The 21,077-nt window shown below is 43.8% G+C and overlaps 1 protein-coding gene across 17 annotated transcripts in view; it reads right to left on the bottom strand.

Annotated features, from left to right (window-relative positions):
* LOC119437274 (ankyrin repeat domain-containing protein 17-like) overlaps positions 1 to 21,077 on the bottom strand; it is a 190,046-nt gene that overhangs the window by 46,397 nt on the left and 122,572 nt on the right. For 14 of the 17 annotated variants that reach the window (XM_037704331.2, XM_037704318.2, XM_037704327.2 and 11 more), the window contains 3 exons: positions 18,383 to 18,760; positions 12,178 to 12,288; positions 7,320 to 7,497 (listed from right to left, as the gene is read on the bottom strand). In XM_037704331.2, the coding sequence (XP_037560259.1) occupies positions 7,320 to 7,497; positions 12,178 to 12,288; positions 18,383 to 18,760 (667 nt within the window). The remainder of the gene's footprint in view (positions 1 to 7,319; positions 7,498 to 12,177; positions 12,289 to 18,382; positions 18,761 to 21,077) is intronic. The other 3 variants (XM_037704324.2, XM_049660399.1, XM_037704334.2) reach the window with 1 other exon arrangement.

The raw sequence follows: 21,077 nt of genomic DNA, 5'->3' as shown, positions 1-21,077 counted from the left end.
AAACAAAGGAAATCCAAATCATATCTGGTGCTTGACAACAATGCCAACTATGAAAAAACGTCACAGATGCATGAAGTGGAGTGTAGGGCTCAATGAAGGAGCTGAAGCATTGTGCATCGTTTTGAAGGAATACAAACATGGCTAGATAGGCCAATTAATAAATTGCTTTGTCTAACAGAGACAGCAAAACACAGACAGCAGGGCTGCTTAAGGTGAGACTTGCTTACCCAACTGCTACTAACTATTGTGCGTAAATGACCTCCTCTAGGATTTTGTTTAGGAACTGAACCATCTGAGCAACAACTGCAGTTCCCCTGCACCAGAATAATTAAGAAAAGCCTCCATTTGTATCAGACTTGCTTTCTGTAGACTGCAACCAACTGCTGTTGTCCCTTATAGCATTTGAACAAAAAAATTCAAAAGCTTCAAATAGTGAATTTTCGAAGTGAATAAGAAATGGCTTATGCAAATAAGCCTTTTTTTTTTTTAGTATGACCATTCCGTCATTTACATTCAAGACTTTCACATTTCAAATGAAACGCAAGCCAGCGATGCAGCCTACCGTGATTGCCAAACATCACCACAATAAACGAATGCACAGCTTGCCATTCGTCAGCCAATAGGAGCACTTCCTGTGCTTATGTGCCATGAAGGAATCGCCATGAAGGGAAGAGACGGTCCATGCAAATCACAACATCAGTGAATCCTCATTTCGTTTGCTTTTTTTTTTTTGCTTTTAGTGCAAATACAGCGCCGATCTCTCCTCTTTACGACACTACCAAGATGGCGGCATTGAGTCAATGGGAAGCTGCGCAAACCATGATGTGAAGGGACCTTCCCCACTAGAAAAGCAAGATTTTGTCAACTTCTATTTAATATTTTTTTTCTAATGTTTCTCCGGATAACAAAGGAACACCTGGAAATAACATTAAAAGAATCAGAAACTGACCAAATCAACCATTCTAATTGCCCAATCGCCCTCAAAGGAGTGGTGGTCAACATTTCCCCCACCATACCCCATGGGGCGAACCCTGGCTTCTTGTAAATAGTGACAGCAATATGACCCCTAATACACATTTAATTAATTCTGGGTTTTACATGCTAATACCACAATCCAGGTATGCTGTAGTGAGGGCATGCTTATGAGGCATGCTGTAGTGGCGGACTGTGGATCAATTTCGACGGGTTTGGGTTCTTTAACTCGATCGTTACTGCATCCATTGTAATCAATAAATTTTATTTACAGTTTTTGTACTTGTTGTTGTACACTTCTATTGCATCCATAGAAATCAATCAATTTTATCTACAGTTTTTGTACATGTTGTTATACACTTCTGTTGGAATTTGTCTACTAGGAACATCAAGCAATCTCAGAAATAAGGACTGAACTTTAGCTATTTGTCATATTGGATAGTGTTTGACAGATTGGGGAGACTGGAAAAATAAAACTTCGACTGGAGGAATCGTCGAGATTAGCCTCCGGTGCTCCTAGCACCTTTTCAATAAAAAGACTGAAAATTCGCACTTTGGTCGATTCGGCAAGATAATTTTTAAATGACAGCAGCAGCAAAAACATAGAAGCTTCTCTCGGGTTGTCATTTTTGTGATCAGAGGTATAGGCTGTTTTAGCGATGTCTCAAACAATGGTAGATGCTAATGAGTGTGCATTATTTTGATAATTGTGTTTGACTAATACCAAGTGCAACTTTATTCTTTCCCCCATGGGTTGCTTTTATCCATCAGCGCTACTTATTGCCCAAATTATTACGAGCAATTCTTCCCATCATGTAGGGTTTTCACCCACACAACAGCACGCAGTTTATTGCAGACCGACCTTCGACCGAAGCTTTACTAGCTGTCAAAGCTCTTCCATTTTGAACACCGCTTGTTCAAGTGCCATTATTCATTACTGTACAATATTGTGCAACATTCCACATTACGGAAGTGCACTGAACAAAGCGTGTCGAGGCTCCAGCGTCAGTTTAATGCACACTAGACCACCTTGCTTGCCCAAAAAAGCTTATCGAACGAAATAATCAAGTAGGAGGAGGCTTCTGCATGCTCCCAGACCTGATAATCATTGCTTGGCAAGCCTAAAGAATGCAGGAAAAAATGAAATCCAGGTGCCTGTTGCAATGATTAAAAACAAATGCTCCCTGTACAATATGATCTTACCCGTTTTCACATTTGCAAAGATACTACTTTCCCACATAGCATAGGCATCACTATGGCTACTATTAACACCAACAAATCTTCATAAATTTTTTGCTTGACCTGACTTACAGAAGCTGAGAACTACAAACCAAGTGCATATATTGTATATTGCAGATATATATATTTTTTTTACTTTCTGTACTTATAATAAAAACAGGAAATTATTACTTTCATTCATGTTGCATGAGGTGCTTCTTTGAAGTTTCACATAAGAATTCTCACAAATTGTCTGAGCAATTATTACTGCTAGACATCCATTTGAAACACCAGCAATCAGGCTATAATCTTATGTATCACAGTATATGTTGCGACTACTACTACGTCTCGAAATAAAATGTTAAAACACGAAAGCACTGAAAATGAGCACATTTCTTGCAACAAAAGAGTTAATGTGCACCTAAATCTATACATACTAGCATTTTGACATTTGGACAGAAAAGCTTCGACACACATAAGCTGTCAGGCAGGTCAGTCTCGTATTCAGGCCATTGCAATGCCGCTGCCACAGACACGACAAAAGCATAGTCAGTGCTTGCAGTGTACATGCTGCTCATCTGGCATTAGTCAATCCAGCAGTTGCCAGTCTCGTCTAAATTCAAGTGAGATTAGCTAAGCTGGCAAAACATTTAATTTTATGTGTTATGTAAAACCATGATGTACCAGTCACCAACCGATTTTCTGGACTTCACGGGGACCAAAAAATAGTCCGAAAAATGATCAGATTTGCTTGGATTTGCGCAAGACTGGCGTCTCCGCATACAGTCGACAAGAGCGTCACAGCGTTGGCGATCGAAGAAAACGAGCCCCGCCACTTTGCACGTGGCCTCCGCGATCAGCTCTGGCCGTCCCGTTCGGTGCGTAGCCCAGTGGAGAAGTGTCATCTTGCTAAACACATAACGGCTCAGCAATGGCGTGCTGCTGGAGCTGATCGCGGAGACCACGCTCCACTTGGCTCTCGCGAAGGCATAGAAGGTGGCGCACACAACTCGTGCAAAATAGCAACTGAACTTAAAAAATAAGAATAAAAAAAAACCGATTTCGCAATGCGATTATGATGATAGCGCTGACCGAAAAAAGAACTAAAAAAAAGAAAAAGTGTCGTCCCCTAGAGCGTTTTGTCAGCTAATGAAGAAGATCGGGCATGGCCTCCGAGACAGGGGGAAGGCGCGCGCTTGCGTCTCCCAATCTTGGACGTTATAGAGCGGGCCACTGGAAGCCAAGCCTGGGCAAGTCGGCGGAAAATTCAACATGGCGGCCTCCAAGAATGGGTAGTGTGGCTCGGAACGCGATTTAGTCCAGAAAATCACTCTGGGGCCTAAATTCGTCCGAAAAACTGGTCGCGAAAATGCATTAGCTCTATGGGAACCCTGACGGTCCATTTATGAAGTCCGAAAAATCTGTCGGCGACTAATTATGAGGCACACAGTAATGTGGGATTTGACCGGCTAATATATTTTGACCACCTACGGTTCTCTAGTGTGCACTTAAATTTAAGTACACGAGCATTTTTGCATTTCGTGCCCACTGAAATGTGGCCGCTGCAGCCGGGATCAAATTTGTGACTTCAAGCTCAGAAGCGCAACGTCATAGCCACTAAGCTACCATGCTGGGTGGCAAGCATTAGCATGAACATCGGAGTGTCCTGCGCAACTTGCGTTTGTTGCTTAAAGGGGTCTTGAATCACCCCTCAGGCTTGGTGAAAAAACAATCCATGGACAGCATATGCTGCTGTGAACATCTCAGCCAAGTTTTATTTTATTTATTTAATACCCACAGCACCCATTCAGGCATTACAGTGGGGGGGGGGGGGGGGGGGTACAGAAGCATAACAAGCATAAAAATAAAATTGCAGGTTTGCATAAATTCGTGTAAATGAAAAACAGATTATACGCAGACACGAAAGCATACGGCCACGTTGCACACAGCCATGTCGGACACAGACGCGTTGCAGATGTCGCATGACAAAAAAGAAAAAAAAAAAAAAGTACAGGAAGCACAATGATAACAAAGATTCATAATAAAAAGGCAAAGAACAAGCGAAAAATAGCAGCAACACACGATAGTGATAAAGGGTACAGTACAACAAAAAAGAAGCACTAAAAGAAAAATATTATTTGCAACTAGGATTCTGTATCGGTCATGGTGACTGTTAGACATAACTGCGATATTCATCAAGCATTAGTGTTCAAAAGATTCTATCGTTTTTAATGCAGAAAAGAACTTGTTAGTACACGAGATTACTACAACTGAGGAAGGTAGTCGGTTCCACTGACTGATGGTACTTGGAAAAAAAGAGCTGCTAAAGGCCAATGTATTACATTTGTGTTCTCTAATCTTGTGTCCATGATCTTTGTGTGCTGATGTGTAGTGAGGCTGGTTAATGTCACGGGAAATTCGAGTACGAAAATGATATCTGCTTTGTAAAAGCTTCAATCGAAATGACGCGCTTCGATGTTGCAGAGATTCCCATTTTAGCATCGCCTTAGATTTCGTTACACTGAACTGCCTGTCATACATTGGTATATCAAGTACATATCTTGACGCCATAGACTGAACTTTTTCTAGCCTTTCTGTGTTAGTTACTGTTAAAGGATCCCACACACAGTATTCCAGCGCTGAAGTATGATTTATATAGTAACTCCCGGGTTTCTTGTGGAAACGCACGTGTATTTCATCGTAAAAATATCAAGCTCTGGCAAGCTTTGCCTACTGTATAATCCACATGCCTATTCAATGATAAAGAGGGGCAAAAGTAAACGCCTAGGTATTTATATTCACATACTGTTTTTACCGGAGAGCAGTTGTGTATTCAAAATTTCCAGGTTTCTTTCTTCCTGGAGAACCTTATGCACACCGTTTTCTTAAGATTCAATTTCATTTCCCATCGCTCACACCACGCATGTATGGCACGCGTGGTGTCATTTTGCAGTCATGCGCGGTCCGTGGAGCTCGCATTCCTCTCAAACGCTCTCTTTTCAACAAAAGCCTGCTCCTCACTCTTACCTGGACATTTTATTTCATCATATAGCAGATTCCCACACCTGGCTGCTATTGGCCAATAGCTGACATCAATCAAGAAGGGTGTTTGGATCAGTGCACTTCTTACAGTTACTGTGTATATTAATTCATTAGGTTTAATAAACAGGCTGAAGTAAGCGAAAATGTGCTTTCGAATTTCTATAACAATTATGTACTTCTGGAGGAAGCCGACTATCGTCTGCTCACGCCTGGCTAGCGGCCGCCCTGCTTATCAGTTTCATAGCCGTCGGTTCTCGCTAATTTAGACTACTTTTGAACACTCAACTAGCCTTGAACCACGCGAAACTTAAGGTCAGACCACACGCACACTTGCCAGCACGCGCTCACTCGTGGCTGCTCCTGCCTTGCCAGACTTGAGCTATTGACAGCACTTCAAAATGTACAAGTTGGATGCGGCTGTTGTCTGTCAGTCAAGCTGGTGCAGGACAAAGCCGGTCCACACCAAGTAGCACGGCCAGACTGGAGGATAGCTCGCACTCAAATCCAGTCATGCATAAAGCAAACGCTGTGCATATATGCACTAGAGTTGCATGTAGTTGCGGTCTGCTGGCTGAGCGCACTGCGGCTCACTGAGGACAACCGGAAGTAGTGGGGTTTACGTGAACATCCAAAATCAAATTTGAACTGCACACGACTGTGATGTTCAGTAGGCGGAGCGTTGTGGTCATGCCCTGCTCCACAGTAAGCTTTGCAGTGCAAGGCACTGAAGTGGAAGCACAGCGAGTCTGATTGCCAATAAGTCCGCTTTTTCTGAACACATTGAAGTACTTTTTGCAGCAAAGTATTTATGAGATAGCTTGACTTCAAATGCATTCCTCCCCTTCGATAAAAAGTGGTTCAGGGCCCATTTAACATAATAATAGCAACAGTATTGGGCGACCTTCCTGTCCCTTGTAACCAACTTTTGTCACTCAGAATCACCAGGGAGCTTCAAATGGTGCAAACTCCACCCACACTTTGTCAACGAGGGCCACGATTAAGCAGGGGCAGTACCAGACAGTGGAAATGTTGAAGAAGGCCATGATCTGTGCTAGCAGAGAGCAGATGACCTCAGTTTGTTGTTTAAAACAAATGCAAATTTGGTGCAGGCACTTTTGTCTGTCTATGGCAACAACATGACAATGGCCTGAATATAAGACTAACCTGGAACCCTTTGTGTCAAAGCTTTTCTGGCCACTCACAAAGTAGAGACCTTTATTTTTTCAAGCCACCTACGGCGCCATTTGAAACTTTGTACAGACAGTTCTTGTCGAATGTGAAACATAGCCGTACATTTCAGTTGCTTTACATTACTCCTGTGATACCACTGCAGCCCGGGACCTTGCATTGGTCTGTCTCCTCTGACCGTGCTTCTTCCTTGTGCTGCATTTCTAATGCAACAAATGATGCTTCACACAGCATCTTGCAAATCACAGTGTCTTGCAGACCCTTGCTGCAATGGTCTGCTAGAAGTGCGATGTGACGTGCGATGGTTTTGTTAAGTCCAAACTCCAAACCTAATTGTCGAAATCCTTCCAAGTGGGGGGTTGGGGTTGGATTTGTTTTTGGCTGCCAGTGGGAACTCCTTAAAAGAAGGCAAACCTCGTGGCACAGACATCGCCAACTCAGCATCCCATGCCTAGAGTGGCTCAGTAAAAAGATTGAGTGTCATTAGACAGAAAGGCCTTTCACATTCTTGAAGCAACATGACGACCTGCTCTTGCTGATAATGCATGGCCACAGCTTGCACAAGCCATTCTTATTTGCCACAAGCAATACTGGGACAGGCACCTTGCTCATTTTTTTTCCATGGCATGTACTGCCCTTCAGATTCAATGCTTAGTTTCAAGCCCTTTAGCATTCCAAATGTACGAGCTGTTCACCATGAGTGTATCATGTTATTTGTATCGGATTGTCACTAGGATATTACCACTGCCGCTCTGGACAATAACTTGAAATACCTTTGTAGAGAGAGCCCTGGCTACCGATACAATGTCATTACAGTGGCAATGCATTAAGTTGCTTCAAAATGAAGAGAATACAGTTGTGACATGTGTATAGCGAGACAAGCTAGTCACATGACTCACCGTGTGGTTTGAAGAAGAGGCGGAGGAGGTTCGATGGTCTGCGGAAGATGTCGATGCCTTCGCAGAGGTTGGAGCCGCAACACCATGCTGGGCCATTATGTCCGAGAGGTCACGGTCAGGCTCCTGGACCAGGCCCTGGATCAGAAGCTGCGCCTGCTTGGTTGCCTCCGCTGAGCCTCTGCATATGTACATCGCACAAGTCCGGTCAAGCTGTTACTCCCCATGCTGCCTTATTTGTAGGTCAATATCATGCATGCTACAAAAACATTTTCTTCCGACTTTGTGATGGGTGTACAGTTTCTTTAATGTTTCATGTTAGTGCCCTTTTGTGTAAATAGCCCTAAAGACAAAACATTGAAGCTGTAGAAACATTACCACAGGTTTCTTGGGTGTTTGGGAGACATACGAAACTTCAATTAGACAATAAAACAAGTCTCCAACTATGCCATGCAAGATCGCACGAGTTCAAGTCAGTCATGAGTCAGTTCAATTCCCAATTGCAATAAAAATGCGAGTTTTAGGCACCTAAACCGGCATTTATATCGTTATTTTAGCTACGATAGGGGCTGAAATAGGCACTATAATTAGGATCCTTTGGTTTCAATTTTTGCACCTCCGAACAAATTTTATGAAAATTGGGTTAACACTTTCCTGCCCACGGGAAAAGCAGTAGTTTTCAGGTAGTCTAGCAAATATTTTTTTCCTCTGAGCATGCTCAATACTAAGTGCATACTATCAAATTGTAGAGAAAGAAATTCTCTTTCTAAAGGTACTAGTTCCGAACAACATTTTTATTAAGAATATGAAGAAAAAAATATCTACGCAACCGTTTTGTAAATATTGTATAAAAACATCGTTGCTTCGCACAGAGAGAGAACAAATTTTAGAATATACATTTTCATTGCATTTTCAACGCCTTTCTATCTGCGCCAGTGTCACAGTGCGTCCACTGCGGGCGCTATACGAAACGCTCCCATAGCAGTTCGTGATCAGAAGTATTGATCGCCTGTAGCTGTAGTGACTAGCTCTAGCACAAGGTAGACCCCTGGGCAGTTTTCAGGCAAAGCTCAACTCCCTGCATGGTCTCCAGCAAGTGATCTTGACCAAAGAATGTTTACACCCTGCACATAAGAACTTTGACCTTTAGAACACACATGATATCTTTATCAACTGCAACAGAACGGTTCGGAGAAGAACGCTAAACTCTGTGCTAAAATCTGACAAATGGAAGTTATCTCAGTGATGCTGCCATAATTAAAAATCTTGCGTGCAGATGCATCATAATCGGCAGAAATACGGCTTTTCAGTGAAGCAGCAGCTTGCAACGTCGATGCCATCTTGGGGACATCGACTGTGCCCTAACTACACTCTGGAGATGCCTTAACCCTTTGTGGGTAAAATTTTTTCATATGAACCTTGCTCCCTTCCTGATGAGGGTCATTTTTTTGTACGAACCCTGCCCCTCCCTGTAGTCAATTTTTTTATTGCAGTTTTATATGAAATTATTTAAAACTCACGAATACAGCAAAAAATTGCTGCAAGCTACATTTTGTCTTAAAAACACTTTAATCGCACCAATAGTATACATACAAGTATGCTATACAGTAGGATCAAGAAAAATGTTTAGTACAATTTATGGCTATCAATTTGTCCCCACCAAAAAAAAACCTTCCATGCACGCACAGTACATAGACAAAGAAATGTTCACACAAAAACAAGACAAAACAACAAAAAAAAAAGGTATCTGGTATCTTTTCAGAGAGATTTCTACGTAGAGTGCCTTGTCACAAGCAACACACATAAATTGTGTGTCCTTTCTTTGTCTAGAGCGGCGGCTTGTGTTCGCACCCACATGGCACTTGCACTGCGTGCAGCTGCCTTGGGCGAACGTTTGTGGCAGCTTTGAGAAAATGTCGAGCTGTCAGTTTCAGAACGTTTTCTCCGCGGGGTCATCCGTGACTGGTCCTTTCAGTGTCTGGTGCTGCTCGATCTGCTGCCTTCTAAATTCTTCAAGTTTCATTGTTGACGCAGTGCTCTCACTGTTCCATTTGAGAGCCTATCCAATGCTCTCACAAAAGCTGAGATGCATGTCTACCTTATCAACAAGACCCATTTTCTTGTTATACTCCAGCACACATGCAGGCTTCTTCCGATTTCCCCCTGTCCCTTGTCAACCTTGTCAGTCTCTCCCAGCTCAGGTCCATGCATCTCTCTCTTGTCACACCACTTTAGTGCCATCAATGTGTTGACGTGAAAACTTCAAGTTACCCTTTTTTAATTTTTTTTTTCTCGCATGGCGGTTGGCCCTTTCTGTTCTGACGCACAGCTCCAAAAGCACTGGTCTTCTTGCTTTGCAGAAAATTCAATAACGCTGGGCTGGTGTAAAAATTGTCTACAAATACAATACAGAGAATGTCATTTGTATAGAAAATCAGCTAGAAGGTCAGCAACAATGGAGACCAACAAACCTAATTCTTTGTTGACGGTCACGTCTGTAGAGGCCCAAGTGTAGATTAAGAACCTCAACACATATCCGGTCTTCATGTCACACATAAATAAAAAAAAAAAGGTTCACACCACATAGGCACCTTTTAGATGTTATGTATTGGCAGAATGATAGTCAGCCCCTCCAAGGCATCTATCACTCAACGTAAAGGTCTTGGTAGGGAAGAAAAAGATGAGGCGATTTGTCCTTAATGGATTTCACAATCGATCCGATAGCTCTCAGGCAATTCGCCACGTCTGTTACAGAGCTGAAGTGCAGGACCCGCAGGATGAGACCCAAGAGGTGGACCGACAAGATTCACCAGAAAAACGGAGTCTTTATAGCATGGAGTAAACTGACCAAAAATCTCACAATGTATTCTTCCGGACTAGGCACATCAGGAGTATTACTCTTAAAAAAACAGTAAAGTTCAGCAACCTCAAACGTTCTCCCAGGTTCTGAGGTGCGATCCACAGGGTAGATACAGACGAGTTCTCACGTGCGTACTTGTTTGTTTCGCTCATTATGAGTAAAACTGTCATCAAAGAAGAGCTTGTACTCCACTTCCTTAGCGTCTGGTGGTAGCACAGAGCCAGCAACCTGGCCACTTTAAATGGAGTCAAAGAAGAACAGAGTGGGCGAAAAGTCCCCTTTGCTCCATAAATAGCATCGTCGCATTGTGCCCGCTTGCACTATGTTCTGGGCCATATTGCACTCGAATCTGAGCGGCTCGTGAGAAATTTCTCATCCAATGACGAGCTGTCATCCGTCGATTCTGACTCGATACTTGGTTTGTACAAAAAATTCAGAAGAAGAAACACTTGAGGGGTTGCTGCAAGAAGAGGCACTGCAGCCATACAGAAATCACAACTGCACGCATTCCTGTGTACAGGAATATGCAAACGGCTACCAAAAGGGGAACCTTATTACTAAAAGAATTTTTTTTTAAACTTATCACTGAACTTCAGCCATGCAAGGCTATATCTAAGCTACCGGAAACACAATAGTGGCGGCCATAAAAAAACGATAGCATCTCCTCCACACGTCTTGGAGGTAGCGAATGACATGTGCGCGAATAAGTGAGCGAACACTCGGAGGTAAACAAGTCAAGTTGTGTGGCCCGGTGAGGGGAAACAACTTCAAACGAGTTTGTGCGACTCCATAGAGATGGAAGGACCTCACAAACACAAGCAGGGGCGTTGAATACATATGTAAGTCAGAGGGTTTTCGTCATCATGCAGTGGAACAATTGCACAGAAAAGTGAAACTAAAGAAAGAGTTTATAATTAATGCATTAGATGGTGCTAGCTGTATCAGAGCGCAAAATAAAGAGCAGCAAAATACAATACTGCAACCATCGATAGAAATAGGCGTGGGCAGGAAAGTGTTAATTAAACCCTATTTCTCCTTTAAGTACAGTCTTTCGTAAAGGGTAAGAAAATATGTAGGTGTTAAAGACCAATGAACGCCGCCGCTTCATCGACATGTGATGGTTCTTGTGGAAAAAGCGACTATTACATCAGGACAAAAAAAAGTACAGGAACTGAACCACTTAGTACAACAAAGTTTTCAATTTTTCCTCTGCCAATGTGTTCTACGAGGGGAGGCCCACCATATGTCAGCGTTCATTCAAAATTGCCAATAAAAGTGAAGAGAACTGAAAATTTCTAGAACCTCATTGTATCCACAATGGCTTGTGGGCACTTATCCTGCCAACAACCAAGCATGCACTCCTGATGTACCCTGCACGGGAAGTGAAATGTCCTGTGTAAATTGCACGAACAGTCGCTATTGTAAGTATACCATACCCACTGAAATCCTGCTAATTTTAACACACTGTGTCGCCGACCATAGACTCCGGAGCATGATCTCATGCGGCAGCACCTCTGAACCGGCAGTGTGTCTGCACGCCGACTGCTGCTCCCGTCTCCCGCTGCAAATATCATACCTTGGCACACCAAAAATTCAAAAACTCGAAAGTAAAGTAACGCAGCGCTGCACGTAAGTATTCCATTCAATGAGCTTCCTTTAATTGCAATAAATTTTAGGCCCCTTGGGCTTTGTATTATCGAGATTAGACTGTAGTTCCTGTTTACTTTATTTCTCACTAATTGTATTTACCCTATTCCTTCCCCTTTTTTGTTGCACCCCCTTTCTGGCCACTGTTCAGGTGTCAGTCGTGGCTGGTGAGGCCAGCAGAATTCTCTTCCTTTTTTTCGAAAGCGAGATATAATAGTCGCTTTTTCCACAATCAGGCACAAGCTGACAGTGTTATCGGTGGGTATGTGCATGCGCGTAAAACCAAGGCACTGCTAGTGCAACGCGAAAAGAAAAGAAACAGGAAGCCTCACAGAGACGGCGGCACACACACACCCCGTAACATGCTTTTCGTTCAAAGGTCGTGTCTCGTTTCTGTGCAACCGTTCTGCGTTGGAGACTAACGAGGCAATCTCACTGGACCTTGAGCTTCTGTCACTGGCTCGTCTACATGGAAGAAAAAAGTATTAGGAGAAAGCATGACGTCTAGCAACGTTGAGAGGACGTTTTTATACAACTAAGGTATGCGCAAAGTTCCAACAAGTCTAGGATGGACAACGAAATGCTGAAATTGCAAAAATTATAATGCACGTCAACAAGGGCTTGCAAGACAAAGAAAGGCATAACACTTGTTGCAAAGCATGGCTGTGTGTGCTATTTGTGCTTTTTTTTGCTACCTTTTTTTTACTACCAACTATTTACAGCAGAACCCCGTTGATACGTTTTTCAAGAAACTGCAAAAAGAAAACGTACCGCCAGGAAAACATAAGTGAGGAAGGCTCCAAATTGCCACAGCAATGTCAGAAACAGCTCTGAATGGTTGACAGTACAGTTATTAGGCGTCTCGGTGCTCGTACTGCGACGCGAGACAGCACGTGCAAGCCTGTATAATTAAGGGACAGGTACCATAACCGGCAAAAAGCACAACCGCGCAGAGACACGCTTATCAGGACTGACAATCGCATACTTTCCGCATTTCGAGGAGGGGCCACGGGTGAGGCCATGGGCGAGACTTGGTTTAACAGCAAGTATACATTTATTGTTTTCGTAGCAAACTGCGAGAGTGAATTCATCTCTGCACCACTAAATATGTGACAACCGCGTTCCACGCAACACAATATGCGGGAACGTTACAGAATAGCGACATATCAAATGGCAACATAATACTACATAGGAGTCAATGGGCTTTACGTCCGGACTGAGAAAATGCCATATAGCAACCTGAAAACGCAACAGCAAGGAATGTATCAATGGGTTTTCTATGTACTCACTAATCGCACTTCAAAAAAGTGAGTAACTCGAGACGACAGCAGAAAACATGCCAGGGGCCTTGTCTAAGGTGTACCTCTTTAAACTTTGGTTCAAGTTAACTGAAACGTTCTGTAGACACCAGATACGGTCCATAAGCATATCAGAGTCAGTTTTACATGCACAAATGAGGCATTCAGGCTAAAAATGACCAAACTAGTTTGATTACATTTAATTGAACGGATTTCCCTATGCGCAACACGCAACTACAGTGGAACCCCGATTATACAACTTTGAGGGGACCCCCGCAAAACCGTCATATAATTCGGGCATTGTATAATCGAAAAACTAAGAATATAGGCAATGACGTAGTCTTGCCCAGAAAACGGATATAGACCGCCTGAATATTCCCGCGGCACGAACCTGCACTGCTCCAAGGAAGGTAGATTAAATTATAAAATACGACCGTATTTATTCGACTGTAACGAGAGTTTTTTTTTTCATAATTTTCGTTGCTTCAACTCGACCCTCGAGTTACACTCGAATAACAGCAAAATTCACCATTTTAATACAAATATTCTAAAGCCCGCAATTTTTAGAGTTACGTTGGCAACCTGTAACATTACATCTCTATCCAATCCATAGACAAGCCGACCGAAGTCAGAACTTGTTTTTGGGTGAGATCGATGCTATTTTCGCTGTGCTTGCAATGCTGTCATAACCTGCAGCCTACCTTTTGCAGCTTGACTCCGCTCATTCCTAACGTTACGGCGACACAGTGCATTCGGTATGCAGAAGCTTTGAGAGACGAACAATTTTGATAGCCGAGGAGCTGGGAAAGTCCGCTGCGGCTTTGCGGACAGCGGTACCAGCGGCAGGCCCTCTTTAAATGCGAGGCCAGTCGGAAAGGCTCTGTGGAACTTGAAGTGGCCTGGTACTGACCCCGAATGAAATGGCTGTGCTGTCTTAAGAAGTACTTATATCTCAAACAAGCTCGATGAAACGAATATGATTTGATTCTCAGACGATCACTTTTGGAGATAGTTTCGCTTTTGCAACCCACCGTGGTGGCTCGGTTAGCTAAGGAGTTGTGCTGCTGAGCACGAGATCGCGGGATTGAATCCCGGCTGCGGCTACCACATTTCGATGGAGGTGAAATGCAAAAACGCCCGTGTCCTTGCGTTGTAGTGCACGTTAAAGTCACCGTCACCGTGGACGTCGCTTTGCGGTTCCGTGTAAAGTCCAAACACAGCAACATCGTCACCGCGCGCCGCACGCTGTGTGTGCGAGTGAAAGCTTGTGGGGGTTAGCCGACTCGAATCTCGCACGCGCGAGGCACGGCGGGGGAGGCGAGAAAGGGAGGCGTTTACTTCGGCGGCGGCCGCCTTCATAGAGTTAATATACCGACTCTAGAGGACAAGCTGCCCATAGGGCCCATGCACTGAAATCGGTCACCGCAAGAGCGCCGCCATTATGATAAGCTGATGTTGCCAGCTCCTAAAACACTTGCTAGACTTGGCAATAGCAATCGGTTTTAATCTGGCAACCTATAGCTTGTAGTGTGTGTGCAGCCGTGTGCGTGTGAGTGTGGGAGGTGTTGGCCGTGCAGCCGGCATTTACGCAACCCAAGGATGATCCTGTTAAAATTTCCGGCGGTGTGTGCTTTTCAACGGTCACGCACCAGCAAAAATACCGTATAGCTGTTAAGGCTTCCCTGTTTGCTGTCGCAAGTGTCATTTGACGAGCAATAGGTAAAAAAAAATGCTGTACTGTAATGCTTCTCGAACAATTGCGATGAATCACGGAAGCTGTCTACTCGCATGATGTTCTGAACAAGTCAGACACGTTTACTTGCGCATGAAGGGAAATGCCAGAGCCCTTTGGAGCTTTAGTCTTGCATAAAAGGCACGAAGGTGCCATCGCGTCAACCGATGTCGTCACGCGATCCCATGTCAGAGCTAAACTATACCAAACGAAACCACAGAACATCCATAACGAAACTACCACGCATCCGAAAAGAGAAATAATAAATATCCGAAACCGAAACTCGCGTTATTGAATGAACGAGTACATCAAGAATTGCCTAAATTACGTTAGCAAGCACTTCCTGTAATCCTAATATCCACACGTCACCTTCATAAAGCCATCAGGCATTCGTTTTTTATGACACAGCATAAGGCGACCTATACTTGTTTCCATAGTACAAAAATAATTGCGCTGGCCGCATTGACAAGTTACAAGATGGCGGCGCCCTAGCGGTCCCACCTTTTTCGGCCCAGCTTTGCCTCTAGAGTCAGTTATATTAACTCTATGGCTGCCGTATCTTGAAAGCGATCTGCGATGTGGAAAAAGTGTGCGCCCGCGTGGGCTTATCTTCAAAGCAACTGCAGACAAAGTGCAACTAAAGTCCCTATATAAGAAAAGTACCGCCATCTACTCTTTCCTCCGCGGTCTCCTCTCCTAAAGCGCGTTTTTTTCTTTACTTTTTGCTTGCGATGGTGGCGCACCTAGAAAGTCCACGTTGAAGCTTTCAGGCCGGGCGCGCACCGCCGCCGGCGACTGCGCAGAGAACTTTCAACATGGCTCTCAGGCGGAAAAAACAAAATATAAAGAAGTGAAAGTGCGCGCTATCATCGTCCAATCGAAGATACAGGAGAGAGAGAAGCGGCGTTGATCAAAGGATGGCGGTACTTTTCTTATATAGGGACTTTAAGTGCAACTAGTGCCGGTAGCTTCATAGGCGCTGTGCTTTCGAAGTCTAGTTCGCGTTGAAGTGAGAGAAGCTCACTGCCTGCGCCTCCTCACTCCAGCGTTCTGAGAGCGAATTTCTACGGTCGTGGAGCGAGACGGGTTCGTGTTTACCTGTGCGTGCGTTACACCGTGCTTGTTAATTTAGTAAGTGGGGCCTCATGGACAAACTGGCTCGCGGCCTTATCAAGTTCGAAGATGCTGTCATCGCGGCGAGGCCGCCACAGCAGCAAGTGACGATTACCGATTTTGTCCTGCCTACCGGCAAATAAAGCCTGTCAGAGTGCATATGTTTAAAAGCATCATGACGTAGTTCTTTTCCGGCCGGTAAGTAGCCGCTAAACTGGCATTGGCAGTTAATTTGTACACCGTTTAGTGCATACCTAAACGTCGGTCCCGGCTGACTACGTATTAACGAGGTTTGACTGTACGCAAGTGATCGCCCGAGAATACCGCCCAAGGAAAGTTCCGTCTCCTCTTCAGACGACAATAAGAGAACTAGTTTCTGAATTGTAATTCCGAACAAAGGTACCATTTCTTTTTTCGTTCATCTTGCGTTACATTCACGTCTTTATTTTTGTATCTCGCGTGACTGCTGAGTCGAAAGTGGCCTGTCGTGCTATAATCGCGGTCCCGTTACATTTGGGTAAATATGGTATTGCACACCGTTACGAGCCAGCTGCAGTGGGCTCACGTGCCAGCCTGCGTTTGCATATGGCGTTCCCCAAGTTGCCCAAGACACAGGTTGTTTTTGCGGCTTCGGCAAGCTTATGTTGGCTCTCCTCGAATTCAGCCTGGGTCAGCAGTTTCTTGAATCAAGACATTTTGGCAGGACGTTAATGTGCCCCCTCAGTGAGAACCATTGCGGCACAAGATGACACCTGTCAACTTAGTGCAGCTCAAGTGGGCTGAATCGCGCGCAGTGTCATTTTTCCTATTACTTAGTGTAAGACGGCGGGAAACCGAAATGAAATATAGTTGGTAGGTGATGCCGAACAATGCTGCCACAGCGAAACACGATGCTCACTTCGCCCAGCCTGCATCAGAGAATGGCGGCACACTTAGGTTATTGCCTATTAAAGGCGTGCAGTACGGTTCCAATGGAACTACGCCACATATGCTGTGAAACAGATGGGCCAAGTTATCACAACAAGATTGGTGGCTATAGCTGCGAGTACGACATGCAATGACTCGCAAGGAGATTTGCTAGTACTGGAAGAGGAAAGAGTGTGTGATGCTATTTTCACGTGACACAGGCAGGCGAGTACTGCGAAAAAGCTGCCGTGGCGGGCGCCTACTGCTTTTGATGGCTCGTCTCGCCTCCATTCGTGTTCACATGGGATCTAGTGGCCGAAAAACTTAACGCATGATTGCAGTTTCAGATGTACTGAATGTTGGTGCCGAAAGATTGTGTTTTCCGGCAATGTATTAACCTGTAAAAACAAAGCGTGACTGTATCCAGTCGTCTTTTGTGTACTTGATCGTGAATATTGGCGCCAGGAAATCGTACGAAACGAGGTAGTATCAACGAGGTTCAACTGTATCACCAGATTCTAACATGCGCCTTTTTTTTTGCCCTAGAAAAATTGGGCAGAAGATTGCCAGCACGGTGCCATTGGATGCAAAACCAAGTTCTTGGGCAACAACATGAAAGAATGTAGAAGCTGTTATCAAAACTGACTGCAATGAAATATCATTTTGTAATACATTTTGCAGACAAACATTCCCCAGTAATCTGTGATGCCAAGAATATTGTGGAAATTTCAGTCCTGTTTGCATGACATACTTGAGATGTCCATTCAATTATGTGTTGATATGTCCTCGGACATTTCTCCAAGATGTGTGTTGCAGTAGGGTGTGTGACAGCACATGCTAAAAGACAAAGCATAACGATGAATACTTTAAATGGGTGTCTCTGAGTGGCCAGCAAATACTCCAACTGAAATTGATGGGTGTCTCTGAGTGGCCAGCAAATACTCCAACTGAAATTGACTTAGATGATGCCACGTGAGATAATGTCACAGCCATTCCAAAGGAAGGGACAGTTTTAAACCAGCTATTAGGATTTCACCAAGGTTGATCGTTGGGCTAGTTGGTACTGCATTATGTATGCATCCAATACATATCCAATCTATTATGTATGATGGTAAATAAACATTATTATTGTTATTATTACTACAGTATTATTTAGCGTATTAGACGCTAAGGCACTGTATCCAATTTCTTGTCCCCATCTAATATGCTGAAAAATACCTCAATAATGGATTTGGAAAATTAACTCAAGCACCAAATCGTGCCTGTTTCAGCCTGTGGGAAACACGAGTCCGCTTTAGTCACCCAAACCTCTATAGTTGCAAATTACTTGCACTATGGGCTCTTGATTGAGTTTGTCTAGAACCAGAGCCTGCCTTCGGTGCTAGCCACATGAAGAGCAATCCCCATGAGCACTCAGTGCACCAATGTCTCCCCCCCACCACATAAGACACTGTAACCAAGGAAGGACCCTACAAATTCAAAACTACAACAGATAGGCGGAAGCACCCACCGGATCAAGATGGTGCGCTCTCCCTGGCCCTTGTGCTTCTCCACTTCGATGTGGGCTCCTGAGGCCTCACGGATGGCATTAATGTTGCAGCCACAGCGCCCAATCACCCTGCTTATAGCCGTTGAGGGCACCGTCACCTTCTTGGAACGCCGTACCACTTCCTTCCAACCTTCCTCACCCCGATGGTGACTCTTGGATGTCACACTGGCACCCGAAGACACAGGTGTGATGGCGGAAGACAATGTGTTCAGGCTGGTGCTGCCGGCTGAGGCACTTTTCTTGGGCGAGGAGGCCACGCCGGGGGAGGGTCGGCCCGCGCCGCCAGGACTGCGGGGCCCGCCACACGAGTCCATCACATCCAGGGCGAGCTCACCTAGCCTGCAAGGGAACAGGAGGGGTCACAATCCTGCCAAAAAGCATGTTCGAGTCAACCAAAAGAGCAGGGAGCAAACTGGTGCAAGAAGAATGTCCTACTCATTTATTTTTTATTTATGCTTCACTGCTTCTGGCCCTGCCATTCCGCTGTGAAATGTGAAATATGCCTGCCATCTTTACACTAAAGCAGATGTGTAAAGAGAGCTGGTTCAAGAGCTGGTGATTACATCAGCAACAGCGAACTGTTAGAAGGAAGACAATGTACATCCAGCCTTGCCTTGTCACCACAGATTTTGGAAGGACTTCTCCTGTATCACACAGTTAATTGAATTAATACATGATCTTGCTTCTCCTATAGATAAACGACTTTCTCTTGAATGCATCTTTCTGGACTTCAGAAGGACGTTTGATATGGTACCGCATTCTTTACTCATAGAAAAAAAAATGATCATGTCAATATCCATCCTCAGATTGTCACTCGGTTCACAAACTACTTTACATTACGACAAGTTTGTGGTTATAAATGAGGTAAGTAGCGTTCACAGAAGGTTACGTCCGGGGAACCTCGGGTTCCATTCTGGGGTCCCTCTTGTTCGTATTAAACATAAATAATATTACTGAAGGTGTTACATCACACATTAGGCTATTTGCAGATGACTGCGTTTTTTTATACAGCGATTACTAAAATGGATGATGCTAAAATCATTCAGAAGGACCTAGATAATTAAATCGCACTAAAACAGTTCATATGATGTTTACTCGCAAAAAGAACACCTTCAATTCTTCCTACAGTGTTAACAATGACCTAATAACTAAAGTCACAGAGTTTAAATATTTAGGGGTACATTGCACAGCCGAATTATCATGGCAGCGACAAGTCAACAATGTTGCAGCTAAAGCGAATAAAACTGGGTTTCTTCCGACGTAACTCTCCATTATTAAGCCAACCTACACACGAGTTACTTTATAAAACATATGTTAGATCAGTGTATTATGGGACCCTCCCACAACACGCGACAGAGAAGCTTGAAAGAATATAGAATTTAGCTGCTCTGTTATGTTTCACGAAAATACGGTGTAAATTTTAGTGCGACAAATGTTAAGAAAGAACTAAAGTGGGAGACTCTAGACTAGAGTCAACGAAAAAGACTGTTTGAAACTTTCCCACAGCATCTATCACAGCACAGTTGGTATACAAAGGGAGAGATATACAATGCAACCCCATTACCGGCCACTACGTGCTGACTACTCGCTAAAAGTCCTGGAACTTGCCTGCAAGTCAGATTTGCTCAAGATGTCTTACTTTTTAAAAACTAGGGGTGCGCGAATATCAGATATCACCGAATCAAATCGAACAGTGAACATCCCAATAATTCGATAATGTGATGTAATAATGCAATCTTGTCGTGACCTTACAGATTGCACAATCTGACCGGTGGCAAATCACGCCGAACCTGACAATGAAATGGTGCAGACGGCACCTGCTCAATACTGTCGGTGCCGGCAACGCAAGTCACGTGACCCTTTTGCCTGTCGCGCAGATTGGCCTAACATTAACACACCTTCCGAAAGGTTGTGATAGCCCTTCTGCATTTTGGAGAAAAAAACGGAAAGCAAGACTTTCTATGCAATAAATGCAAAATGCTATGCAAAAAAGGCAAACAAGCAGTTGATTCTATTCAACAGAAATTCTATTGATAAAGAATATTTTCCAGACCTGCATATACTAGAACTGAACTATAATCAGTGCTGGCATACTAATTTGGTGTTCCTTTAGTAAGAGCCGACCTTGCTGTATGTCTTGATTTCTATGTACTAATGTTACTGATAGCTTGCTAGATTCTTGTTATGCAATGCCAGGGGACTCTTGAACACGTGCAGCACCGTATTTTCTTGGCCAAAATTTTTTACAAGCATTTAATTTTGTGAAAAATTCTGGTATTGGATACGAAAATCTACTATTCAGTATTCACACACCCCCTACTAAAGCTATTCAAAATTGGAATAGATTGCCTTCCAGTACCGTCAGTGTTCTGTATAGTGATGTTTTCTTTGCTCTATGCGAGTTTAAGTTCTTGCTCTTATTTCGATCGAAGCCCATGTTTCAGCCAGTGTTGTTTTTGTAGCCCATGTCAATCAATTCCTACTGTTTAACAATGTTTATACAGTAGAACCTGGATTATGTGACTTTGAGGCGACCATGCAAAACTATCGTATAATCCAGGCGTCGTATAATCGAGAAGCTAAGAATACAGTCCAAACCTCGATATAACGAACCCCAATTTAACGAAAATCGCAATGTAACGAATTATTTTTATGT

This window comes from Dermacentor silvarum, chromosome 1, assembly GCF_013339745.2.
Source record: "Dermacentor silvarum isolate Dsil-2018 chromosome 1, BIME_Dsil_1.4, whole genome shotgun sequence".
In the NCBI taxonomy this organism is placed as follows: Eukaryota; Metazoa; Arthropoda; class Arachnida; order Ixodida; family Ixodidae; genus Dermacentor; species Dermacentor silvarum.
Note: the sequence above shows the minus strand (reverse complement) of the source record. Positions and strands in the feature narration are given on the sequence as shown.